The sequence below is a fragment of the Gracilinanus agilis genome, chromosome 2 (genome assembly GCF_016433145.1).
Source record: "Gracilinanus agilis isolate LMUSP501 chromosome 2, AgileGrace, whole genome shotgun sequence".
NCBI lineage: Eukaryota > Metazoa > Chordata > Mammalia > Didelphimorphia > Didelphidae > Gracilinanus > Gracilinanus agilis.
This window is the reverse complement of record NC_058131.1, coordinates 257,525,207-257,552,830: the sequence shown is the minus strand read 5'-3', so window position 1 is coordinate 257,552,830 and position 27,624 is coordinate 257,525,207. Positions and strand designations below refer to the sequence as shown.

Here is a 27,624-nt window from a genome sequence, read left to right as displayed (position 1 = left end):
CTCCTTCAAAGACAATCTGGCTTCCCAGAAATTTCTGGTTCACCATCTGTTTCATCCCAACTCTCTATCAAAGTGAAACCATATTTAAACAATTTAAAGCTAGAAAAAAAAAGTTTTGTGAAATATGTACATTTAGGAACTGGTTTTATTTTAAACCAAGTTTTCAAGTTCTCAAAAAAGAATCTTTCAAACAGTCCTCGGTTTAACATATTTGCTTTCTCAAGATGGACTGTTAAGAGAAACTACTGAAACATCAGAATCCATAGACTCTTAAGAGAAAGCAATTTAGTGATAAATGACTTAGCTCAAAATAGAAACTCCATATTCCATAACCCTGAGGACAAATTGAAGCGCTCTCTTAGAGCGTGAAATGAAGCTGACCCTATTGCATATATGGCTAATGCAAAGGCAAGTGAGAGAGAAGGAATGCAAAGTCTTTACTATCTACCTTCTATAATCCAACACCATTTTAAATAGTGTATTACTTATGTGCAAGGGAAATCAGGAGAGAGAATAACACTCTATCCATTCTGCATAGTTAAATCTGGACTGGCTGGCTATTCCGGAAACTTAGTTGGCTCTTCTCCAGGAAAAAGCATTCGGTCTTGCTTATTCAAAATGGCACTTACCATATCTTCTCAAGTGAGAGAGTTTATTTTTACCTAAAGGATTCTCATTATCAACCTAAGGTGATTAATATAGAAAAAGGTTCATTAAAAGACACTTCTCTTCTGAGATAATCTGTTGCCTTAGGAGGAAAAAATACAAGCCACTGAAATGTCAAGTAAACATAAATTTCCTACAGATATTCCCATTTAATAAGACTTTGAGTTACAGTCTTGTTCATGAGAAGGCATATTAATATGTAGCTATCTAGATAATCTTTAAAATTTAATTGTTATCTATTTGAAAGAAAATTATTTGAATATATAGGAAGCTTGCTTCCCTCCATTTGTTTTGAGCTCTCTCCCTGCTGTGGCTTTATTGGCAGGTCCATAGTTATTTGCATTTCCATTTCTCTTAGGATTTGGACGTATGGATGCTTTGAGGGGCTTAAGATGCTCAACTGGAGAAAGAAGCATCTGTGGTTGTTTGGGAATTCTAATGTTACCACTAGCCTGAAGCTTGGAGCTACTGTCACTGCTTGGCAAATCCACAAGTTGCTGCTTGGCACCTTCATTTGATTTCTTCTTCTTTTCCTTCATTCTCATTTCATAGTTTTGCTTTGGGGGACAAGACCTGCTACTAACTGCATCAACAGTTTTAGAAGAACTCTGGAAAACATAATATGATGGGTGGGCTTCTTCGCAATGAACTTCTCTCTTTCGAAGATGAACTGGCAGGCCAGGGGGAAACTTTGTAAACCCTTCAGGATGGGTTAACACCTTACTAGAGAAAGTATTTGGAAACAGCTTGCTTTTTCCAGGGCTCTTTGCAGTCCATATGGTACCAGGAGCAGTCTGAGGTCTTGATTTGACTAGTTTTATCTTTTCATTTTGTACAGTTTGCATTTGCAGCCACTCTAGTTGAACAAGTCTATCAATATACTTCCCAAGGGACTCTATTGTCTGTGGGATGAGCTCATTTTTGCACTCTGAGCTTGTCATTGAAATCATATTATTTAAATCCCAAGAGTTAAAAGGGGGTGGAAGGAAGTCAGGATAGTAATATTCAGCTTGCTCAGAGCCTTGATCAGTATGAGGATCAAAACAAACTGGATCAATTTCTTCAGCCCTAAGATTAAGTTCTGGTGGTGTAAAGGGAGAAGGTGGAATAGGAATTCTTTCAGAATCAGAAAGATCACTTGCACTGTCCTCATCAGCATTTTCTTTAATAATATTCAAGGACTGAAAATCAAGAAATAATTTGCCTGCTGAAGGCTCTGGAAATCTGGAACCAAGTGGAAGTGCTTCAGCAACAGATCCTGGAATATTCCTTTTAGGTTCTCCTTCCATATAACTACTTGCTTTAAGTTCATCCTCAGTCCTTTGGGAGATATCTATAATACTGTTTTTCAACTGGAAAGGAATGAGGGGTAACTGAGATTTACTTGGCTTCTTTTCTAAGGGATCCTTCTTCTTTGAACCCTTTGCTCTATTCGGAGGTGGGCCAACATTCGTACTGCTGTGGAAAAAAAAGCAGCCATCATTCTTGGAATATATCATGCAAAGACAAAACTCATTTGGCTGTTATTAGAAGTAAAAACAAAATAGGAAATCTTTAGTTTTACTTTTAAAATATTATACATTATTAAAAAAGCTAAGGTCCCCCTAAACTCCTTTACAGAAAGGGTACAGTATTCCAAAATAACTAAATTTCTCACGTATTGATGGAAGACTTTACCACATTCACCTCTAAGTATTCTCCTCCAAAAAGAAGTAATCAAAGTGATTATATTAATTTGATTTCAACTATGTGTACAGAGAAAGCAATGAGACCAGCTTGGATTACTCCATTTCCCTAAATGTTTTCATTATTATCATTTTAGAGTATGCCTGCATGCTTTATTTGAAAAAATTGCCATCAAAACCCTAATTTCGTTGTATTTGTGATAAACAGTGCTTAATAACATTAATAAGTAAAATCCACAGCTTTAGTCTGCATGCCCTTCTTTAATTTAAATGTAAATAATATGCAAAGAGCATGTCTCGTAGAACTTAATAATCAATGAAAGCTGTGGTGATTATGAGCTACTAAAAATCTTTATATTTAAAAATGCAGCAAAAACACAAATCCCTTAAATTCCTATTAAGATATATTTTCTGAGAATGCTTAAAGATACAATAAAAAAAATGGAATGGAAATGAATGGAAAATCAGTGTCTCATAAGAAGCAGCCAAACTGCCAGTGAATGGAAAATATAAGGACAGAACTACACTTTAAAATTTTAATGAATAAAATGGATTTAATGAACACTTCAAGTACTATTAGTAACATCACAATATACTCATTGTTGCCAGATTTTGTCTTTTTTGGTATATTTGTCCACGGGACCATAATCTACATCAAAATTTATATAAAGCTTAATTCTTAAGTATCTGGGATCTTAGTCCTATAATGAGAATGCTGGTAGTTCAAAATGCATCTTTTGAATAGCTTACAACTTGACTTTTCATAGTTATATAATAATGGAGAACATATGGCAAACATGATGTTCAGGAACCTTTCTAGACATGGATTATAATTATATAATATATAATACTCTTTATTAAAAATATAATTTGTTTCAAAAATAAAATCTAAAATTATGATGATCATAGGAACAAAGACTTATAACTGGAAGGGATAGCAGAGGTCATTTGGTTTAAACCTTCCCTAAATACGAATTTCCTCTATAATATAGGGAAAACCTACCATGTCTTTTCCTAACCCCCTCTTCCTTCTTCCCCCTCTCTTTTCTTCACTCTCTTACCCTTCAACTTATGTTACATTTACCTATTTGTGCAAATATTACATCCTTCAAGTAAAATAAAATTCCCCTGTTCCTTGAGGGCAGTAACTGATTCATTTTTGTCTCTGCTTAACATAGTATCTTAAAGGCACCTCACTGAATTGTTAAAATTAAGGAAAATAAGAATGATTAAGTGATTTGCTGAAAGGCAGTCATATAAGACAATCTGCTGAAAGCCCTAGAATTTGGACATTAGCATGTCTATGAGTATGATATAGTGAAAAAGGAACAAAATTTGGAGTAAAGAGTTCAGGAGATTTGATCCTATGACTCTAGGACTAAGACTCTAACAACACAAGTGCAGAAAAAATATGTTTAATTCACAAATAACAATTTCAGAAATAGGAACTACTTTCTGTGCACATGTACAATATATTAGGAACTAATTTGTCAAATAATGGAATTATACCAAAAAAAAAAAACACTTTACCTGTTTTTCTGAGAAGACTCATTCATCCTATTCCCTTTCTTGTAAAAAATCCGTGACTGAACATCATCTAGGTTGCTATGCGATGTCTGTGAAATAGGCATGTGCAGTAAGAATCATTGTGAAAATGTAAAAACTGAGCATGAAATCTGAGCAAGTTCTTTGTACAAACATAACATTACCTTTTCTGTAGTGCTGGAGATATTCTTACTCAATCTGCTTGAAGATGGTGTCAGCTGAGGAAATGGTTTCTTTATTCCTTTTATATTTGGAAAAGATGTTCCACCGTTAGAACTAGAAATAACAGAACAGTTCTTTTAAGTTATAATTACTGTTATTTCTGGTTAATGAACCTAGCATCAGTACTAGGTTGTTGCTCTAATATTTAGCAAACTCTTCAGAGATAGCTAGAAATTTACAGACATTTTTTACCCAATAATCATGTCTACAAATCATATGATTATGATGCTATCATTGCTATAAATAATATCTCTATGACTTATATCCATATGTAGGCATGAACACATTCTTTTGGTGATAGTAAATTGGGGTAATAAATCAAATATATTTTGGTGACTGACTTGTCTAGCCCACTATAACTGAAATGACCCTGCTAAGGTTCACTTTGTTCCAGCTTCTCAACAGCATCACTGCCTATTTTGCTAATCTGAGGCTATCCCCCCCCAAAAAGTTATTTCCCACCATGCCTCCCCTTTCCAGTTTTAGAGAAATCAAATAATCAATTCTGCTAGTTTTCTTGGAAAAGTATTAATCTACTCCCATACAGCCCCACTCACCTTAACTTTGCAGACCAAAATGACTCAGTCTGGACATCATTCTCTTATGTGTGTTGTCTCCCTCAATAAATTAGAATGTAAACTCCTAAAGAGCAAGGATTGCCATTGCTTTTGTATTTGCATTCTCAGCCCTTAAAATAATGCTTAATACATAAGTAAGCACTCTATACAAGCTTTTCTCATTCATTCATTCATTCAATCACATATTCCTACATGAAAAAGTAAAGTAAAAGTTGTTTTTATCATTGATGACTGTTAAAATGATACTTTAAAATTACCTTGGCCAAAAGAAACCCAAGTTCTTAAAGCTGACTATACAAAACCAAAGAAGTCTCCTTAAAAGTCAATTAATGAAAATTTCCTTGAGTCGCATTCAAATTAAAAGGGAAAACATTCATTTCTGGAAGGAAAAAGTTCTCTAGGAAAGACAAATGGTAATTTAAATAAAGATCATATAACCTCTTTAATGAAAGCATCTTAAAAATTCTCATCAAAAGAATGGCCTATTATCCTTTGGGGGCTTGGGGCACAAATATATCATATGATTGTATTGTATGTAAATCAACAAATTAAAGTTAAACCTCATTATGAAATCCTGGGGCCACAAATACTACCAGTGGGTCATGTGATACCTATGTTTCCTACCTCAAAGTGTACATGGATATACACAAATATATGCATATACACACAGATATACATACATGCACACACATGTAGTTGATATAAGAAAATATGAATATAATTTAATTATCATTACAATGAATCACAATCAACAATTTGCTAGGAATAAAAGATTTTTACTAACTTAAAGAAGAAGAAAAAAAAAGATTTCCTTACGTTACCATTCTCTGGCGTGTTTCATAAGTCTGGTTTTCCTTTTTCTGTGTCCCTCTGGGCAGAAATAAGGGGCAGTCTTTCATGCCCGGTCCCATAACTGCTCCAAAGAGAGTATGCTTGCACCTCCTTTTTCATATCACCTTTTGCTGCAAAGCCAAAGGCTCCAGCTCTTTGCACATTTAAGTTGAAAGGTGAAATAAGAAAAATGCCAGACACAGTAAACATACACACCCCCTTCTTTTTTACGTCGTTTAAAAAAACACCCAAATAATTCTAGTTACTAAATTGCTTCCCATGCTCCACTGTTTGATAAAAGTCAGTTGCATTATTCATCACATAATATTAAACCATGTCTTCCTGTCACCATCTAGGAAAGACAGAAAAACAGAAACAGCATTTCCACCCCTATCCGCCCCCCCCCCCATTCGTCAGTCTTTTAGGCCAGCAAAGCATTATGGGTGATGTGCAGAAATGACGCTTCACTTTACGCAGGGTTTCTCCTGCTGTCAGGTAGAAGTGGTTCATCCTTCCGGGTTGGAGTTAATATGGCCAATGAGATCATAGAAGCTTGTTCTTAAAATGAGCTTCTGCCATCAAGTGAAATGATATAATTCCCCAAGGGTTGACTATCTAAAAACAAAAACCCCAGGAATATATAAAGCAGTAATTCAATCATCTTTTTAGGTTTTCTTGTGCAAATATATAGAAACTTATGTATTAATATCTATGCATAAATGAGTATTTGCATATTAAATGTGTATGCATATTAGCTACTGAATATTTACACCGCCCAGTTAGAAGGATGTAGATTGATTAGAGCTTCTTTTTGCAAGCACAGAAATACGAGACCAAGCAGCCGGACTTACTTCCCTTCTAGCTAGCAGCCTTCCTCCCGACAACTTGCTACAGTAACTGCTGTGGCCCAGCTGGGCTGCTGCTGCTGAAGGAAACCATTAAAAAAAATTGGGGGGAGGTACCACTGCGGCACGCAGCGGAGGGAGTGTCTGAAGACGGTTGTCAGAAGTCTTGAAGGAAGAGAAAAAATTCAGGGGGTGGTGGGCAAGGACAACCTTTTTGTTTTCTGACCCACTTTGCAGCTTGTGGAATTGGGGATTCCGGTAAGCAAGTCTGGCGTCACAGAAGGGGTGGGGCAGGGGCTCGACTCCTACGCCGCACCTTCTCAAATTGCAAATGTAAATGCTTCCCAGCTGATTGGGACTGATGGGTGGGGCAGGGGAATTTACCCTTCCAGTAACCTTCCCCCCCCCACCCTCTTTTTCAATTTAGGAGGAGGGGGAAGACATCCACCAACCCTCCAACCCCGGTGGCGGCTCCTACAAGTTACGGATACTGAAGGGGAAGTAAAATAATTCCTTTTTGAAACATCTTTTTTAATTGCAGCAAACGGAAAGAACTCAGGGCGCTTGTGGAAGCTGGAGATAGAAGCAGGCCCCCAGACAAAAGGGAGTCCCCAGTGGCTTCAGCTCTAGCTGCAGAGTGCTACGGTATCGTGACAGCTCTGGTTCTTGCTTGGGCTTCTGTGAAGGTACAGCCAGACAGACCTGCTGGAAACTGCCTTGTGACTGTGTGGTCAGGAGAGAGGTAGGGAGAGAAGAAGGCCTTGGACTCTAGGACTCTCATCTCAATCTCTCTCTCCAGCAACTCCTGGGCATGTCTAAAGGACCAGGTTCTCTTGTCATGGCCCCCTCTCCTTGTTTGCGTCAGTCCGAATCCCGGACTGCCCTGAGGAGCCTCAGCAGCCTCACGGATTTGGACAGGGGTATGTCCCAGGAACCGAAGTCAAGCAAAACCTTCTCGGCTTCAGGGCCGCAGGGCCACCAACAGCAGTCGGGCCCCTCCAGCTGCGACCCTTGTTTGAGGCCCATTATTCACCGCAGGGCTCGTTCTCTCCCAAGCTCCCCCGAGCGCAGGAAAAAGGCGTCGGGGACTGCGGGAGTCCAATGTCGACCTGGCTGTAGTCGACAGAACCGGGTGCGATTTGCAGATGCGTTGGGTTTGGAGTTGACCCAGGTAAAGGTCTTCAACGCCGGAGAAGACCCATCGATTCCACTGCACGTCCTCTCGAGACTGTCCATCAACTCGGACCTCTGCTGCAGTAACCAGGACCTGGAATTCACCCTCCAGTGCCTCGTTCCGGAATTCCTGCAGCCAGTAGACTGCAGCGACTTCTCTTTCCGGCTGCAAAACCAGCGGGTCTGCCTGGAGCGGGTGACGACCTCAGACCTTGGCGTAAGCGGCACGATCCGGGTGCTTAACATGGCTTTTGAGAAGCAGGTGACTGTGCGCTACACCTACAACAGCTGGCGGACCCAGCAGGAAGTGGGAACCCGCTGGCGCAGTAGTGCTGGGGATTCAGATTTGTTCATTTTCTGCTTTCCTGTACCCCCCTACCTTCTGGGGCTCAATTCTGTGGTCCAGTTTGCGATTCGATACCGAGTTGGGGGAGATGAGTACTGGGATAACAATGAAGGCGAAAACTACAGTCTCAGATGTCAGACCCATCCTCTCAAAATGCCCCAGGAATGTGAGGAGAGCTGGATCCACTTTATTTGAGTTAGGGTCAAGGCGAATTTTTGGTGGGGGGTGAAGCTTGCTTTCAGGAAGAGAAATATAGGGGTTCTATAAAAGCCGTGTTTTTGTCTATCTTGTGAACATCCTGGAACATTCTAGCACATTATTCTGCATAAGTCAATATTCAAAAAGGCCTCTTTTACATAGGAGATACACCAGCAGAAATGGCAAGAAAATATTAATATAAAAATGAAGATAGTAATAACGTTTGTCCTTTTCTCATCCTGGACTTTTCATCCCATACTCATCAAAAAATCTAAACCATTTAGCTATTGGAATGAAGTTGTGTGTCTGCCTACCAGGCCTACTTTCAGCAAAGGTTCCTTTATCTTAAAGCTAGAAACAGACTTGGTCCAGGAAAGTTTTTAAGCATGTGTATGTGTTCTAGCAAACTAACTTAAGTTTTTAGTTTGGGAGACCGATTCTTACTGTGTAACTATTTCTGAATGTTTGTACTATTCTGGCAAGCATTGCCTTCAGAGATTAGATTTTGCCAGGTATTTTTGGAAAGGTCATTTCTCTTCTAGATTCCTAGGAAGGACTCTTGATTTTTGCATGTGACCTAAGTGTATTCATAGAGCTCAGGCACTGTTAGCATTTGTTGATCTTAGTACGTTTCCCTTTAGATAAATGGCTTCCTAAGAACAGGGACATTTAGGATTTTAATAAGCTGAGTAGTGTTGGTTGTGTTGTGCCAGCCATAAACAGAATGTACAACTTTCTGAGTATGAAGAACATTTTGATACCTCATAGTATTCCAGACATGGTTCCAATCAAATAGGAGATCAAGTTTATTTGTCAATCCACGGTTTACATCTCCATACAAGTGGAGGACTATTAATAGTACAAAAATGTAAACCAAAGCACTTAACCATTCATGTGTTGTGGTTCCCTATTCATGAAGGTCTATATATTGCACATGGGCATGATACATACAATCACACCTGCCTAAAATATTTCCATTATAGAAGCCTAATAATTGTCTGCATTGATATGTATGTCTTATTGCATTACTCTAGATTTGAAACTACTTGAACATTTTAAGAAATCTTGCCTTAAATTATTGTCTTTAGTTATTCCTAAATCAAGCATATAGTTTCAAATGAGAGACTTTTGCTATTTCATTTATGAAGATAAAAATGATTTCTTATATTTGTTCAAATATGAAGATTATATTAGTCATCTTTCAGAGTTTAGATGTCAGATCAAATTAAAAGACATTCACCAACAGTAAAAACACTGGTAATAATAAATCAACAGATGTTTGTACTTTTTTAATTGTTTAAACTATGTCCAGCAATACCAGATACCTGTAATTTAGCTGTAACTCGTGCCTTCAGAAAACAGAGAATTCTAAATTCCATATAATTTTTTAGTTTTCTATAATTTTGTAATTTATAATTTTGTTTAATTTATCTTCTTCCCTCCAAGCAGAGGATAGCATGGATAGGACAGTATTTACTAAAAACTTACCACAATTATATAAGAACTCATTGGAACAATGATGATTTCTTATGGTGCTGAGTGGTAGCTCTGATAGCTAATATAGTAGATTAAATATCAACATATTCACTAAGATTTCAGATGGAAAATATTATGGACTTTATATGATTTTTGTTATTACAAAACAGCCAACACTGTGCTTTCACTTTGGGTCTAGCTGTAAGCTAGTGCATTTGATTGAAGTTTCTGAATATTAGTTGGGATTCGTTTTCGTATTTTAATCTATTTTGTTTTGCTTATATGTGTTTAAGAATCTAAGAGAACAACAAAAGTTATCTTAGTAACTTCTTAATCTTAGATCACCCAATTTCGACTTAATTTACTGTATGAAAATTGAGCTGGTTCTTAAAAATTATGCACTACATTGTCATGCAAGAGATATACAGGCTCAGTTGCATTTCCTGTTTTAGGGCCCAACTAAGCCAAAGGCCTCCTTGGCCCTGGCTTCTGTGCACTTATCTTCTGCCAGATTGGGGGGTGGGAGGGCAGGCACAAGACAGTCGCTGGGAGTTTTTTTTTAAATATTTATCAGTAATTGGATGCCAAATTTTTTGGAGTGTAGCTAGAGGATAACAGAGAATGTGTAAAATTCACACTGTCATAAAGAGTTTAACATTTGGAAAAATAGGAAATACCTTACTTACAAAGTGCATCTTTAGGGTTTGATGAGATAAACTCAAGGTGCCTTTAAAATTATCATCATTTAGAAGTTTTAAAACATGGAATCCATGAACAATCAAAAGACCTAATATGGCTAATCAGTAGGGAAGCTTTGGAAAACCTAAAGTTCTTTTCATCAAATTATAAGTCATATTCACCAATAGTAAAAACACTGGTGGTAATAAATCCACAGATATTAGAACATAAATCAATACAAAGCATCAACTGTGTTGTTTAAATATCATATTGGATTGTATAATTAGTGGGCTTTCTCTTAGATCATTTTTAATATGGTCATTGTTTTTTATCTTTGCACCCATTTTTTCACTTATTAAAAGTTTTAGTATATGCATAAGTTGGTTGTTATTTCTCACAGTAGTGGATGTGTTTTCTTTGCCACCTTCTATCTTTGGTTTAAATTATTTCAAAAAGGAATTTTTTTCCCTTAAAATGCTTATTCTATTTTAGTAACAATGTATCAATTTTATACCAAATTTCAGTAGCTTCTTTCCTTATAAGTAGTAGTATAATCAAGTATATAAAGGAAGATTTTTTTTATTAAAGTAATCATACTAATTTTTCAAAAGAGCATTAAGTACTAAAGCCTTTGCATTTGCATTATAGTATTTGTCATAGCATGGATGATGGTTATGGACTCAGAAAAAAAACTCTTAAGTTTACCTTTATAAAATCAAACCAGCCATATATAAGAATGCAAGTCTCATTTTGTCTTCTCTCTGACTTAGCTCTGAAAAATTTCATAGTTATCAGAAGGTATGAAATTAGTCTTGAAACTAGTATTTTCATTATTTCAAAATTCATTAGATTTTCAATTTCATTGCAAATGAAAATATATTTAAATGATATAACTAAATTACTCTTATATGTGTAATATACAGTATAAAGTGGTTAAGGAAAATTTTTATGTATTTAAATGAAATTTTTTTGGTACTTCCAATACTTAAGTGCCAATGACCCATACATTTTCTAAAAAATTACATATATATATATGTATACATATATATATATAAAATTAGTTTTAGGGGAAAATACTCATTAAGTATTTCATTTAGAAATCACATTCTTATTTAGAAGTAAAATAATGAGGGAAAACATTTTTTAATTACTGAATCGTTATTTAAATCACTAAAAGAAGGTCTGTCTAGAACAGTGATAGCAAACTTATGGCATGGGTGATGGCATGCAGAGCACTTTCTGTGGGTAAGCCACCCTCCCCCTACCCAGAGTTCATTACTAGAAAGGCAGAGAGACTCAGGTGGAGCTGCTCCCCTCCCCCTCTCCACTGCACCTGAGGACATTTTTTCACATTCCCCTACACCCAGCAGCCCAATGGGAGCACTTTCTCCCACTCACTCTGTGTGTAGTTTAGATTGGTACTCTGTCTCCAAAAGATATGCCATTACTGGTCTGGGGGAAAGAGTAAAGTTCTCAGGTGCTGGGTTATGTTCTTGAATCAGATTCTCATTGAGCTATTGGCTACACCTTTTGGATTGATAATGAAAGACTTTTAAAAATCTGATTTTGAGGTTTTTATTACAAGTTTTATTAGTAGTAATTTTAGTGTATACATGAAGGTTTAGTGTTTACTGAAATATTTTAGAGACCTTAGCCTGATAATTAAACTGAAATTATACTATTAAATGGGTTCACAAAAATTATTATAGCCCATGTTTATTAATTATAGAAATATGTTTTTTAAATTGTAAGGGTTTTTTTGTTGTTTAGTCAATTAGTCCAATTATTCAGGACCATATTTGGGGTTTTCTTGGCAGTGATTCTGGAGTGGTTTACCATTTCTTTCTCCACCTCATTTTACAGAGGAACTACTGAGGCAAACAGGTTTAGGTGACTTGCCCAGGGTCATACAGTTAGTAGCTGTGGCCCCTATATGAACTCAGGTTTTCCTGACTCCCAGACCTGCACTTTTTCCACTGTGTCACCTAGCCACTCCAAGGGACTTTAGATAGTTAATCCAATTCCTTCCTTTTTTCACAGTCCTAGAAACATAAATTGACTTTCCCTAGAGCATCCTGGTAATTATTGGCAGAATTAAGACTAGACTCCATCCAATTCTCTTGACTCCCTGGAAGTCAAGGTTTTTTTTTTTTTTCCTCCTTCCTCATACTATATCACCAATGCTAATTGTGGAAAAAAACAAATATTATTTTCATGTCTCAGTGGATAATTTATATTGACAGTACTTCTAAAATCTAGTTACAATTCATTTTCTACAACAACCAAACCATCAAAAGTAAAATTCTGGCACCAAAAAGTTTGCTGTAGAAAGAATGGAGCTCCCTTGATTCTTTTGGCCAGCTTTTATTTAAAAAGGAAAAAGTATTTATACTCACTGTAATAACTTTACTAGGTTTATACTTACTAGGTAACTTTAGGTTAAGATAAATTGAGTTGCCTTTGTGTTTTCAGAATTATTTATAGGTCATTGTGAAATAACTTTACCACTGTTTTCAGGCTTTCAAAGTTAGTACTTTGTCCTGTATACTGCCCACTTTACTTTTGCCAAATTAGAAGACTACCAAGTACTTTTATAACCACAACTTGTCTATTTAAGTAATTCCTTATTAAAAGGAAATTGAGTCCAAAGATTCAATTCATAAAAACCTAATGAGTTGTGCAAAGAACTAAGGAATAGATCACTTGTAACATAATGTAGTTGGGGATTAGAGTAAATTCAGTATTCACTATATCCCAAGAGTTGTTTTGTTTTGTTTTGTTTAAACCTTTACTCAATAACAGTTCCGAGGCAGAAGAGCAGCTAAGGGCTAGGCCAGGGGTCGGCAACGTATGGCTCTCGAGCCATATCTGGCTCTTTTGAGGGCCATATCTGGCTGTTTCTGCAGGAGCCATAAGGTAATTTTTTTCAGGCGCTGTTACAGGAGCGCACACTGTGAGCACTGTTCAGCTCTCACGAAATTACATTTTAAAAAATGTGGCATTTATGGCTCTCACGGCCAAAAAGGTTGCCGACCCCTGGGCTATGCAATTAGGGTTAAAGGACTTGTCCAGGGTCGTAAACTGGGAAGTGTCTGAGTCCAGAATTGAACCAGGACCTTCCATCTTAATCCCTGGCTCTTAATCCACTGAGCCCCCTACCTGCCCCTTTCTAAAAGTCTTAATGCACTTTTGTGAAAGCTTAAAACTAAATCTCTGGGGAAAACTTGTATGCAAATAATTATAATACATGCTTGCAAAAAGAAAGACAAGTGCTATGTGAGGAAAGCTATCTATTAGCATCTCAAGGGAAGCTGAGAAGAAAGTATTTGAGTTGAAATCTAAAAGCCAAATGGTATTTCTGTTTGGTAATGGAGGGCAGAAGTAGGTAAGATTCTATTTAAGGGAGAGGCTCTTAATCTTTTTCCTATTAGAAACTCCTTTGGGGGGCAGCTGGGTGACTCGGTGGATTGACAGCCAGGCCGAGACAGGAGGTCCTGGGTTCAAATGTGGCCTCAGACATTTCCTAGCTGTGTGACCCTGGGCAAGTCACTTAATATCATTGCCTAGCCCTTACCACTCTTCTGCCTTAGAACCAATACCAGGTATTAGATAAGATGGAAGGTAAGGGTTTAAGGGGAAAAAAAAAAACTCCTTTGGCAGTCTGGTAGAATACTTACCAAATCTGTTTTAAATACATAAAATCAAATACAAAAAATTACAAAAGGAACCAGTTACATTGAAACACAGTTATAAAAATATTTTTTAAATTAATGGACTTAAGATTAAAAGTCTTTGTTAAAAAGGGAACAACTTTCTAAAGGCAAATTTAGCCTTTGAGATTTCCTTCCTACAGCTATTTCTCTAGAAATATAAAGCTTTTGCTGAAGCCTGGAATTTTGCAGCTGAAGAAATTGGTGCAAATGAAATGTCTTGGCCAACTTAACACAAGTAGAAAATAGCATTAATTACTTCCCCATGATGTTAACTATTCTATCTACCAAATTATATCAATACAACTTTAAATTTGAGAAGTACTGAATTTAGTGCATTAAAATTGCTAGAGGGAAAACTTTTTAAAGCCTCTGAACTTTACTGGCCTTGTTTTCAGATAGCAAACTTCTTAGGCAATAGTGACATCTACTGGCTCTTTAATATTTTCCCCTCATAGGTAAAGTTCTTGAGATGTTCCTACTTTGATGACTATGGTGATTTCTTAAAAGCCCCTGAACACAGGAGGGCCTCCTCAGTAATCCATTCTGCCTCCAAAAAGTTCAGCCTAGCTATACATAGTGGGGAAAAATGGATGAAAACTCCAATTACCCAGATTACAAATATAGTTTATTGAATGTATTAATAAATCTTAGATGCTGCAGATGGATGCTGCAGATGGAGGAGGTGAACCCAACCGAATAGAAGAGTGGTCTATATCATTTAGAAATTTGTACAGTACTTTATTTCCATAAAAGCCTTCATTTTAAAAGTCATTATTCTCTTGGTGATGCTATATGGTTGTAAATCATGTAACATCACTAAATATTCATAAGAGAAGATGACTGGGGGGAAAAAACCCCAAGAGATTGATGAATAGGAGAAATCTGTGCCACATTACTATGGCTTTCCTGAGTCTAAAAGGTGTTTCAGGTGATCAGATTAATGTATTCTTGGAAGAACTGTGAAATGATCTAAATATTTTAAAAGAGATTAAAAGAGGTTAATGACAAAAATTAAGCCTATCTTACACCAAATATTTATAGCAATATGTTTTCCTTTTTTTTTTTTTCCATAGCAAAGCCCTGGCAACAAAAGGGATGCTGGTGTATTAGGTAATAGCCAAAGAAATTGTTATATATTAACATAATGAATATTACTATCCTGAAAGAAGTGATGAATATGACAAATACAGAGAAACATGAGAAGACATGATGAACTGATGCAAAGTAAAGTAAGCAGAATCAGAAAAAACAAAATACACTGATTACAATAATAAAAATGGGAAGAGCAACAAAGCAACTGGCATAGAATTCTGCAAAATTACAATGATCAAGTTGTCCCTAAGGAAGAGATAGAAGACAAGATAAATCTCACCCAAGATATGTAGTATTTGCAAAGAGGATGGGTCATAGAGCAAAGCTAGAAAGATAACACCTATAAATTCTCTAGACATAACAGCTGGGGATTGACAAAAGTTATATTGATTAAGCCAGTTAAAACCATGATTATGACCACAGGAAAAAAAAAATCAAATATTTTGATTTCATCAAAGTTTACTAGCTCCCTATTTGGCTCTCTCATAAGGTTTTAAAAATTAAAGGAAGGCAAAAGCATCATCATTCAGGAAGCTTCTCACAGCAACAACACTAACCATATGTAAAATTTATATGTAAGAATTTGCCATCCTTGACATTTCTTTATTCTTATACATTAAATGTCCAGTCTGAGCAGCTAGAACTTTTTAAACTACAGCCTAATCACAATTTTGTTACCCTGTTAGAAAAAAATACATTTTTCTACCGATTTCCATGAAAGGCCTCAAGCTTTGAGGGGCAGAGTATTTGTAAGAAGGATTTGTGTAAAGGCATGGAAAAGAATGTCAGGGGGATGAGAAGGTGAAGGGGAAGGGTAGGATGCTTCAGAATCCAATGTGCCTCACCCCCGTGAAGGGGATCAGTTATCAGAGGAGAGGCATCAAAGGTTTTGTAGGAGAGCAGGGGTAGTCGCCACTACTACTAGTGCTGGTTGGCGAGAGGTAGGGCTCGGTGTCTACAGATATTTGGTGGCTTCTCGGATCATTTTTGGTCCTTACGTTTGTTTGGTCGGCTGCGTCCTAGATATCATATTTACTTTGGTGGCATCTAAGGGAAAGCCTTAGAAAGTGGCTTGGTTAAATTCCTACTGAATCGCAGGGGATGCGGGCTGGGCGGGGTCAGCCAGGGCCGCCCTCCCTCTTCTTTGAAGTCCCAAAGAAGGAAGCCGGACACCGCCCCGCCCCGCCCCGCCCCGCCCGTGTTCCCACCAGGACTAAGAAGCCAAGGACCCATTGGAACGGACAGGAAGCTCTTCTGGGGCTTCGGCGGAGCGTCCTTCCCGTCCGCGCCGGGCCAGGTGGGCAGGTGGCCGCCGCAGACTCCGCACGAAGGCGGCAGAGAGCGCTGGCACTACGGGTTCTAAACCAGGGGGACGGGCGAAGGCGCAGCCCCCACGGGTCCAACCTGGGTGCCCGGGGAGCCTGGAAACTCCTTGGAGTGAACTGCATGCATGGGCGGGGGGGGGGGGGAAGAAGGGGGGGTTTGGACGGCTGAGGAGGAGTAGGAAAGTTCTTCATCTAGAAGGGGAGCCTGAGATGGAAACAGAACTGACCTTGATCCTCCACTCCAAGGAAGAGGGGTACAGGGGAGGGGTGGCTTCCCTCCCCCTCCACCCACAGGTCCCCCGGGGAGGGGAGGGGCATCGCGATTCAAAGAGAGGCAGGCGGGAGGCGGGAGGAGCCACGCCGAGGGCGAAGGTGATTGGAGGAGGCGTTTCGCGCCTTTCTGTCAGGCGTGAAGCCGCCACCTGAGGTAACGTGGGAGAGACGAGTACTAGGGACGCGCCCGGGAGTTACAGCCTAGACTGGACGACGTTTCTGAGCGCGGCCATTTGGTGGATCCGCTTCTCACCTTCCTAACAACTGCCGGGTTCTGAGGGTCCACCGTGTTGACCGAAAATCTCCGCATTGGGGGTGGGCAGATGGGGGCCGGCTCCCCTAACTGCCGAAGCTGATCTAACGGTCCCGTGGGGGAGGAGGAAGCGGGGACTTGGCCCCGCTTTGGGATCAGGGATGTGGGCGGGCCCGGGGCCCGTGGGGACTCCCTTACCTGAGATGGAGCACTTCAGTACTGGCTTTTTCATTTTCGAGGCTTATGCATGCCTCCGTGGTGGGAACCTTTCCTTCTCCGCGCCTCCGCTCCTCTCTGGGGATGGCCGGGGCGGGAAGCGCCGGTCGCTCCGCTGGGAGGAGCCAGTAGGGACCTTCCTGTGGCAGCGTCAGTCCCCCCGGTGGCACTTTAAAACTCGAGTTAGAAGGATCATGTTTTGGCCCCGTGGGGAGACACCTGTACCTTCCTTTCTGGTTCCCTAAGGCAAGTGTTGGAGGCAGGCTGGGTGGGGCGAGGGGGCCTATCCGGCCATCATGAGGTGATTGCCAGTGAAGGGATCTTCGGAATAACTGCGTTTTCGGTCCCGTTTCTGGAGGAGAATCTTATGATCATAGAAGGGACCTTACAACCTCATCAGCCCTCCTCGTTTTACAGATAAGAAAACTGAGGCCTAGAGAGATGAAGGTGAATTTGCCAAGGTCACACAGGTAACTAAGTGTACGTTTGGCAGGATTCAAACCCAGGTCTTTTGACACCAAATCCAAGGTTCTACATGACACCAAGACCACATTTTCCTAACAATGATGGCTAACTTTTGCCTCCCTCAGAGAGTGGATGCCTAAACCAAGAAAAATAGGGTTAAAAAAATCACAGAGATTAACAATTGACTATATAAACTCTAAGACTTTTACATTGCAACACTTAGCAGTAAATTTGTTGTCCACTTCAACAAAGAATAGTAATGGCTGAAAAAGTTGTTTTTTTAAAATTACATCTTTTCTGCTGCATAATTTCTTTTACATAGTTGAGAAAATGTGACCTTTAATGGGTGTTGGATACTAGGAGCTCAGTTGCTAGTATTTTTGGGTTAATTTGCTTGGAAAAAGTTTTTTTTTTAAATCTTATTTCCATCTTCCTTAAGGTTTAATCCATTTTATCTACTCCTCTTTCAATATATTTATTACTAATACAGTTTTATATCTTATATCCTTTGAACAGTAGAGGTGAAAGAATTGTGATCCTTGCCTCCAAAGTAGAATCCTTATACCCAAAAAGAGTAATATAGCTTAATATAATAAGAGTAGTACCAGGATAGGAGTCAGGAAACTGATTTTAGTCATATAGCTGTGTGACATTATACAATTAACTTTATCTCTCTGACCTCAGTTTTCCAACATATAAAATAAGAGGGTCAAATAATGTCCAAGTTCCCTTTAAAATTCTTATATTACTCCATCCAAATAAATATGAATTATTTGATTAGTAAATATTAAGAATGAAATTAATTTTGGAGAAAAGCAAAATGTTTTGTTTTTTATATGAACCATTTAGCAGTGTTTATCAAATTTGAAAATGTTATACAAACCATAATCATTTAGAATAGATATGAAAATATTTCTATTTATATTTTCTTCCAAATATTTTTATACAGTTTAGTTAAACGAAGTTGCCAGAATGCCAGTAAGACCTGAACTTCAGGTATGTTATCATAGGTTATACTGAGATTATGTTGTACTTAATATTAAAATTATATTTAGGAAATTTCATATTTATGTACTTGTAATGAAGATAGATTTGTATAATTTATTATCAGGGATTAAAATTATAATACATTTAAATATCATTTTCAAGTACCTTGCTTTACTTTGTGATGTTACTAAAAATTATATCAAATTCAGTTTATAGTTTCCTATTTAGAAATGACTTTGTATTAGTCTTTTAAAATGTAAAAGTAATCACTCTTTGTTACTACAGACATGTTGCTACAAATATGGATTCTGGTACATCAGATTTTTTTCAAATGATACATTTCCTTATATTTGAAATTAATGAAAATTATTCAACTGATAAGACATAGCTAAAGATTGTTCTTAATTAAAAATGCTCAATTAAAAAACATAGCACAGTCAACTATTGTTTCTTAGCAACATTTTACATTAAATGAATTTTAAAATATAAAATATCCCTAGAGTTTTTCAGTTCTTCCACATAATTTCCCATCAGGATTTTTTCTCTCTGCCATTTATTCTAATTAATATTTCCTCTTCTTTGGTTTTAATTAATTAGTATTACATTTTTCTGGTTTGGCCTTTGGTGTTTTTTGTTTGTTTCTAAATGCTGTGTACAGTTCTCTAATACAGTAGCAATTGTGATTAGCTTGTAGTTTAGAAAGTTCTAGTTGCTTACACTGGGCCTAAATGTAATATCAAGGATAGCAAATTCTTCCAGGTAAATTTTAGAGATTATTAGTCTTTTACTTAAATCTATTAGCATATTTGCTGAGAGAAGCTTTTGGAATAATGCTTTCCACCTTATTTAATATTTAAAATCTCATCAGCGGGAAGCTAAGTAGCTCAGTGGATAGATAGCCAGGCCCAGAGATCAGAGGTCCTGGCCTCAAATCTGGCCTCAGATACTTATCTTGTGTGATCCTCGGCAAGTCACTGAAACCCTTATTGCATGGCCTTTGCTACTCTTCTCTTTTAAAACTGATACTATAATAGAAGATAAAGGTTAAAAAAAAACATGAGGATAATATGGATATAAAATAAACCTTGATGAAATCAAAATAACCAAATTTTTACTATGGTCATAGTTAATGGTTAATGGTTTTAATTGCCTTAACTAATATCACTTCATTCCCCAAAACCGGATTTTTTTTTTTGTTTTGTCTTAAATTATTTAGTTTCAGTATAAAATTGGCTTGGCAACTTGAGAAAAAAGAACTTTAATCAGAACTAATAGATACTTTTCTTTCCACCCTCTATGAAGAAGTTTCATCACTGGCAAAATAATTTATTCTCTTCTATGTTTAATCCTTGGCATTATAATTCTTAAAAGTACTACATAAACAAAGCTGAGTTATTATTATCCTTACTGAACCAGTGGTAATATTTACAAATTCATATAAAATTTTCATATGAAATTTTTTTTGGTAAAATTTTGAGTATAAAGAACAATTAATTTTGTTTTGATTTGTAATTTAACCACATGGTATCACTAACATTTCTTTTAACAGTTGGAAAAAGGCATAGATGATGCTTTAAGAAAAAATGACTTCAAACTTTTAGAACAGTTTCTACAGAAGGAAAAGTATGACGATATCACACTTAAATGTAGCAAACAGTTTTTCAGCAAGTTGGACAACCTTATGTGCAAGGTAAATTTTCAGTTCCAAAAACATGATTGGATGTCACATCAGTGTTAACAAGTGAATGTTTTGTTTAAATGTTTCTGCCAGAAAGAAATGGAAAGAAATTGGAAGAATCAAATTAAAATGTTTGCTTAAAAATAGTTATTTCAGAAACATTTTTAAATGCCTTTTTTCCCCAGGTGATTTAAACACTGGAAATATTTGCTTAACTTATATTTTCAAAAGAAGAGAACCTATTTTGGTTCTTTTAAAATAAAATATGCAGAATGATATGTCTACACATGATTACCATATTGGCTAGTTGAAATATATTGGTTGAAAGTAGTTTAACTAGTAGTTTAATACTGAGCATATAAACTATAGCTTGACTCATTTTTAAACTTTTTTTTTTTTTAAACCCTTGTACTTCGGTGTATTGGCTCCTAGGTGGAAGATTGGTAAGGGTGGGCAATGGGGGTCAAGTGACTTGCCCAGGGTCACACAGCTGGGAAGTGGCTGAGGCTGGGTTTTGAACCTAGGACCTCCTGTCTCTAGGCCTGACTCTCACTCCACTGAGCTACCCAGCTGCCCCCATTTTTAAACTTTTTAATTAACTCTTATATAGGCAGATTCAAGTTAAAAATCAAACTTTGGGTTGATTTTATAATTAACATTTAACCATAAATTAATGGAGCATTTATGTAAGTAAGGAATGAAAATACCTATATCACTCATTCCTTCCTCTTCAGCAGAAGACCTTGTCTTATAATTTTAACTTGGAAATAGAGGTCAGCTGATACAGACTGTCTTTCCCCACTCCAGTTCTACGCCTAAAATGAGTTCACCATTTACCTCTCCCCCACTCCCATGTTCTTTTCCTTTGGTAGAGTGTGGAAAAGTGGTGACTTTTCTCTTTGCCAAAGCCTCACTCTCTAATCTTTAATTTCTCATAATCTCTTTGCTCCTTCTCTTGCTTCCCATAGACATACTCAAATTTCTCCCATCTTTAAACCTTCATTTCACCTGCCATCTCAAGCTATCATTCACTATCTTCTCCCTTTCACTACTTTGCTCTGGGAAAAAGCAGTCTACACTTAACTGTTTCCTGTTCCTTATTTCAACTGTTTGTGATCTATTTTCAGCTATTAACTGGACTAAAACTGCTGTCCCTAGGTCACTGAAGATTATTTTTTAATTTAATTTTTCCCCAATTTCATATAAAAACAGTTTTAGTCATTTTCCAAAGAATATTGAGTCTCAAATTCTCTTCTTTACCACCCCCCTAACTCCTGCCAAAATGGTAAGCAGCCTCAGAGATTTTGCACGTGGAATTATGTGAAACATATTTCTGTATTCTTTTGTGGAAGGAAATTCAAATAGAAAAAAATAAGTGAATAAAGTTTGCTTTGGTCTGGATTCAGCCTCATGTCTTTTTCTCTGGAAGTAGATAACATTTTTTATCATGAATCCTTTGGGGTAGTTTTGGATTAATGTATTGATGAGAATAACTTATTCACAGTTGTTCATTGTAAAGTATTTCTGTCACTGTGTACAATGATCTCTTGATGGTACTTATTCCATTATGCTTCAGTTTGTGTAAGTCTTTCCAGTTTTTCCTGCTTGTCATTTCTTACAGCATAATAGTATTCTATTACAATCATATATTATAATCTCCTTAGCCACTTCCTGATTGATGAGAATGCTCTTGCTGTCCAGATCTTTGCCACCACCCCCAAAAGAATTGCTTCAAATATTTTTGTACATATAGGTCCTTCCTCCTTTTTCTTTCTTTCTTTTTTTTTTAATCTCTTTAGGATACAAATCTAGTAATGATATTGCTAGGTCAAAGTATTACAGATGTTTTATAGTCCTTTGAGCATAGGTCCAAATTGCTCTCCTGAATGATTGAATCAGGTCACAACTCCCTCAACAATGCATTCCTGTCCCAGTTTCCCCATATTCCCTCCAGGTTTTGTCATTTTCCTTTTCTGTCATAATAGCCAGTCTGATAGATATGAGATGGTATCTCAGAGTTATTTTATATTTGCATTTTTTGAGTTAATAGTGATTTAAATCCTTTTTTATATATGACTATAGAGAACTTTTATTATTTTGTTTGGGAACTGCCTTTTCCTATCCTTTGACCATTGATCAACTGGGGAATGACTTGTATTCTTAAATATTCAACTCATTTCTTTATGTATTTGAGAAGTGAGACCTTTATTAGAGAGACTTGCAAAAAATGTTTGCACCATTATGAATACTGTGTATTACTTTCCATCCCATTTACTCTTATTTAGTTTCTGAACTATATCTCCCCCAATTTGCCCTCTTTTCTATCAGCCCCATCCCCTTTATCTCCTTCCCTTCCTCTTTTCCCAGAGGGTAAGATAGCTTTCTATACCCAATTGATTGTATATGTTCTTCCTTCATTTAAGGCAACTTCCAGGAGAGTAGGGTTCACATGCTCTACTCCTCACATCTTCCATCTTCCCCTCCATTGTGAACATTCTTTTATGCCTCTTAAATGTGTAGTAATTTACTCCATTCTGTTTTTCTCCTCCCACTTCTCTCAATGCATTCCTCTTTCTCATGCTTTATTTTAATTTTATTTTTTATATCCTAGATCATATTCAACTCACGCTCTCACCCTCTATGTATACTTCTTCTAACTGCTCTAATAATGACAAAGTTGTTTGGCATTACAGGAATCATCTCCCCATGTAGGAATATATACAATTTAACTCTGTTGAATGTCTTTTGATTCTCTTTTTCGTTTACCATTTTATGCTTTGCTTGAGTCTTGTATTTAAGCTTAGGTCTTTTCATCAGAAATGTTTGAAAGTCCTCTTTTTCATTGAATACCCATTTTTCCCCTGAAGGATTTTGCTCAGTTTTGCTGGATAAATGATTCTTGATTGAAGTCCTACCTCCTTTGCTCTCTGCAATATCATATTCTAGACCACTGATAGTGAACCTTTTAGAGACTGAGTCCCCAAACTGTAATTCTCCTGCCACATGTGAGCTCCCCTCTCCTGCCTTAACCCAGACAGGGGAGGGAGGAAGTGCACCCATTGAGCTGCTGGGCAGAGGAATGGGTGATGCAAGAAATGTCCTCAGGCACACATAGAAAGGGAGAAGAGAGCAGCCTCCCTCTAGCACATATGCTATAGATTCACCAACATGGTTCTAGACCCTCTGATCCTTTAATGTAGAAGTTGCTAAGTCTTGTGTTATCCTGACTGGGGGTCCTTGGTATTTGAATTGTTTCTTTTTGGTTGCTTGCAATATTTTCTCTTTGACTTGAGAGTTTGGGAATTACTCTATAATATTCTTGAGAGTTATCCTCTTTCAGGAGGTGATCAATGGATTCTTTCAATTTCTTTTTCCTTCCTTGTAGTATGTCAGGGCAGTTTTCCTTGATAACTTCTTGAAAGATGATATCTAAGGTCTTTTTTTGATCATGACTTTCAAGTAACAGTAATTCTTAAATTATCTCTCATGGATTTATTTTCCAGATCAATTGTTTTCCCCATGAGATATTTCACAATTTCTTCTATCTTTTCATTCTTTTGACTTTGCTTGGTTGTTTGTTGATGTCTTGTGAACTTTTTAGCTTCTACTTCCTTAATTCTAGTTTTTTAGACATGATTTTCTTGAGAGAACTTTTGTTCCTCCCTTTCCATTTGACCAATTTTACTTTGTAAAGACTTTTTCCTCAATGAATTTTTGTACCTCTTTTCCCAAAGGGCCAATTTTGTCTTTAAAGAAGTTTTTTTCTTCAGTGCATTTTTTTAGATCTTTTTTCCATTTGGCCAATTCTACTTTTTATGGTCTCCTCTTCTTTGGATTTTTGTGCCTCTTTTACCAATTGACCTGTTTTAATTTCTTCATTTTTTTTTGGTGCCTTCTTTACCAAACTGTTGATTATTTTTTCATGATTTTCCAGTGTTGCTCTCATTTCTTTTCCCAATTTTTCTACTGCTTCTTTTATTTGATTTTTAAAATCCTTTTTGAGACCCTCCATTAATTCTTTTTGGACTTGAGAACAATTACTATTTTTCCTGGAGGCTTTGGATGCAGCAGTTTTGATTTTGTTTCCTACTTTTGAGTTTGAGTCTACCCTGTCACCAAAATAACTTTTTATGTTGTTTCTTTTTTTGTTTTTGGCTCATTTTCCTGCCTTTTTCTTTTCTTCTAATTAAAAAAAAAAACAGTTAAATTTGGACTCTGTAATTGTGAAGCAAGCACTATTTCTAGTTTCCAGTTCTTTTTGTATAGCTGCCTTTAGTGCTGGCACGGCGGATCTATCTGCTTTCAGCTCTTCTAAGAAGGAGAGGTGTGTTTAATACTCTCCATCCTGTGCTCTAATCTGTAAACAATGCCAAGCACTCTTTTACCCCTTGGAGCTGTGATCAGGGACCCCTACTCCCTTGGGGGTACCAGTACTGGTGTATGTTGATACTCCTCCTATCCCAGTGATTGGACCCCAGGACTGTGACTTGATTCTACATATAGGCAATGGGACAAGAGTCTTGCACCCTGAGTCAGCAAAGGGATTCCTGTAATCTCCTTCTGAGCAGTTGTCCAACTCCCCTTGTCATTTGTAACTGAGAGCTCCAGCATCCTTGACTGCTGCTTCAGTTACCACCAAGGCCTATTGCCTCTGGGGGGGATTGCCCTGGTGGGCTGTACTCTACCTCCACTCTGGTGCACTAGATCCCCCATGCTGGCCTTTTAAGTTGTCGTGGACTGAAAAATTATTTTGTCTTTTTGTGGGTTATGCTGCTCCAGAAATTGTTTTGAGGTCTTAGAACATTGCTTTTTGGAAAGTAATTTGGTAGAAATCAGATGGATCTGTGTACCTTCTCAGCTGTCTTGGTTCCACCCTTCAAAGATTTTTTTAATTGCCAAATCAATAACTTTTCTTAACTCTTATCCTTCTTTAACTCTCCATTAATACTGTTGACCACTCCCTTTTCCTGTATACTACCTTCTTCCTCAGTTTTTTTAAGCATTGGTTTTTACTGGTTTTTATACTTATCTAATCACTCCTCAGCCTCTTTTGCTAGGCCTTTATCTATGATGTATTTCCTACATGTGTGTATCTCAAGTTCAGTATGGGACCATTTTTTAATTTTAAAAAAATTGTAATGTATATATTTATATATCTTACACATATATATAAATATATGAAACCTGTATATGTACAATATATATGTTTGTATATAATATATATACTTTCAGTCATCTCATAAGTTCCAAAGTATTTATTTATTGTGCGTGCAAATATCTACCAACTCTACCTATCCATCATTTTTAGCCCAGCTGTAGGTCTACAGTACTACCTTTCCAACTGCCAGATGGATAGGTCTACCAAGTTATTTCATAGGTATCTCAAATTCAACATGTCTAAAATGAAATTCATTTTCTTTCCTACCCTGCCAAATCCTCGAACATCCACTTTTTCCTAAAGTTCCTTTTTTTGAGGGCATCACCATTTTTCTAATCACCGGTTTCAGACTTGATTCCTCACTCTCCTTAATGTCCCATATCCAGTCATTTGCTCAGTCTTATTGGTTCCGTCTCTACAATATTTTCCAACTCACAGCACCGCCATGTGGCTCTTTAAATTCTTACCTGAAGCACTGTATTAATCTCTCATTTAGACTCTTGGCTTACAGTTTCCATTCTTCAATCCATCCCCCATAGAACTGTCAAACTAATAGTCCTAAAACATATCTCAGAACATGTTGTTTTCAATTTCCTCCCTTGTAAAACATGAACTCCTCTGCCAACATTTAAAACATTTCACAGTCTGACTCTAACCTACTTTTCTAGACAGATTTCACATCATTCCTTACACATATATTATGCTATAACTAACTTGCCTTACTGCCTTTCCCCCTGCATGATGTTGTCTCCCACCCCAGGACTTTAGCTGTCCTCCATGCCTGAAATGCTCTCCCCACCTCTTCAGAGTCATCTCAAGTTACACCTTCTACACAGAAATTTCCCTGCTACCTTTCAGTTGTTATTATTCTCACAAAAATTACTTTGTATTCTCTATATGTTCTATTTCCTTATCTATGTATGTATGATTTTGCTCCCAGTAGAATATAAGGGCTTTGAGGGCAGGACCTGCTTTTTTGTCATGCAGCCTTTAGGCTCCAGTATAGAATCTTTGACATTGTAAGTGAATAAAAATGCTTGTTCTTATTTCTATGTAGGAACAATTTAGTACAGTGAAAAATTATTCAATATATTTCATTGAATATTATTTACATATACGAGATAATTACTGTTTTTTTTTATTGTGTTTTAGGAACTTAACAAGAAAGATATCCAGAATACTTCAACTATTTTAAATTCTCTTGGAAAATATGGCAAAAATATCAGCATATTTGGGGAAGCTGGACTTCTAGTAATGACAAAACAAGGGCTAGTCAAAAAGATAAGTATATTACCTATGAAATAAGTCTTAGAAGGTAAAATGTCAAAAATAATCAGTTTTAACAACAATTATTAAGAAAATTGTGTCTGTTGATGCAATTCAAATTACTGTTCTTTTGATACTGTTCTCTTACATATCTGCAAGATCCTCTTAATTGACATATCCCATATTCTTCTCAGTTCTTATCCTCCTTGATCTTTATAACTTTTTTCCCCTGGAATTCAGTTCTGTAACTACCTATTTCTCATAGAAATGCCTTTTTTCCAATCTAGTTAATCCAATAAACATTTTAAAAGCCCCCACTACGTATCAGGTACTATGCGCTAAGTTCTCAGGATACAATTAATTTTAAAAAAAGACATTCCCTGTCCTCATGGAGCTTTCATTCTAATAGAGAGAAGACAAACACATAAAAAGAGGCAGGAAAGCAGAGTTGGAGGTAGAAATAGTTTCATGTAGTTAAGACCAGGGCAGCAGAAGCAGGATGGAATTCTGTTGTGCTTAATAAATTTTGTTTTTTCTTATTGTCCCCATGACCCTAAAATGTGTGTTTCTTTCAATAATTTATTTTCCCTATTTATATTCTTTACCTTAGTAATTTTATCTGTGTCTGTGGGTTCAGTTATCATCTTTTGCAAATGGCTTTCAGATTTGCACATCTAGCTCTGATCTCCTCTGAGTTACTGTCCTATAGCTAAAATAATCTTTTAGTAATAGCCATTCCTTGGCACCTTTGGCTCCACAGTTCCAAAACTTAATATTTTTCTCCTTCTAATTTACCCCCTTCCCTAAAAACTATGTTATTGTTTATGGTACTAGACTCCTAATTATTAGTCTTAAAATCCCAGAGTCATCTTTTGATTCTTCCTTTTCCCTCAATCTCCACATTCAGGTAGTTGTCAAGTTCTTTTGCCTCTGCTTATAGCTCATTCCTCTTTCA

At 37.0% G+C, this 27,624-nt stretch overlaps 3 protein-coding genes across 3 annotated transcripts in view; 2 read left to right on the top strand and 1 right to left on the bottom strand.

Moving 5' to 3' along the window:
- Positions 1-876: 876 nt before the first annotated feature.
- FAM217B (family with sequence similarity 217 member B) lies at positions 877-5,607 on the bottom strand. Its single transcript, XM_044661144.1, has 4 exons — positions 5,513-5,607; positions 4,061-4,172; positions 3,882-3,967; positions 877-2,124 (listed from the first exon to the last, which is right to left on the bottom strand). Exons 1-4 carry the CDS (start codon positions 5,605-5,607, stop codon positions 918-920), a joined length of 1,500 nt encoding a protein of 499 aa, XP_044517079.1. The 3' UTR covers positions 877-917.
- An 804-nt stretch (positions 5,608-6,411) lies between these two features.
- Positions 6,412-8,228, top strand: PPP1R3D (protein phosphatase 1 regulatory subunit 3D). Its single transcript, XM_044661143.1, has 2 exons — positions 6,412-6,630; positions 6,800-8,228. Exon 2 carries the CDS (start codon positions 7,184-7,186, stop codon positions 8,084-8,086), a length of 903 nt encoding a protein of 300 aa, XP_044517078.1. The 5' UTR covers positions 6,412-6,630; positions 6,800-7,183; the 3' UTR covers positions 8,087-8,228.
- Positions 8,229-18,552: 10,324 nt separating this feature from the next.
- SYCP2 (synaptonemal complex protein 2) overlaps positions 18,553-27,624 on the top strand; it is an 86,321-nt gene continuing 77,249 nt past the window's right edge. The window contains exons 1-3 of the mRNA XM_044661142.1: positions 18,553-18,576; positions 20,117-20,257; positions 26,556-26,684. Coding sequence (XP_044517077.1) covers positions 18,553-18,576; positions 20,117-20,257; positions 26,556-26,684 — 294 coding nt within the window. The remainder of the gene's footprint in view (positions 18,577-20,116; positions 20,258-26,555; positions 26,685-27,624) is intronic.

Excerpts from the sequence above, each read along its gene's own strand:
- FAM217B (XM_044661144.1), bottom strand. The coding sequence starts at position 5,607 with ATGGGACCGGGCATGAAAGACTGCCCCTTATTTCTGCCCAGAGGGACA. Across the intron at positions 4,173-5,512 it reads ACACGCCAGAGAATGGTAAC|TTCTAACGGTGGAACATCTT; the intron begins GTAAGGAAATCT and ends TGTTATTTCTAG. Across the intron at positions 2,125-3,881 it reads GAGTCTTCTCAGAAAAACAG|CAGTACGAATGTTGGCCCAC; the intron begins GTAAAGTGTTTT and ends TTTTTTCCACAG.
- PPP1R3D (XM_044661143.1), top strand. The coding sequence starts at position 7,184 with ATGTCTAAAGGACCAGGTTCTCTTGTCATGGCCCCCTCTCCTTGTTTG.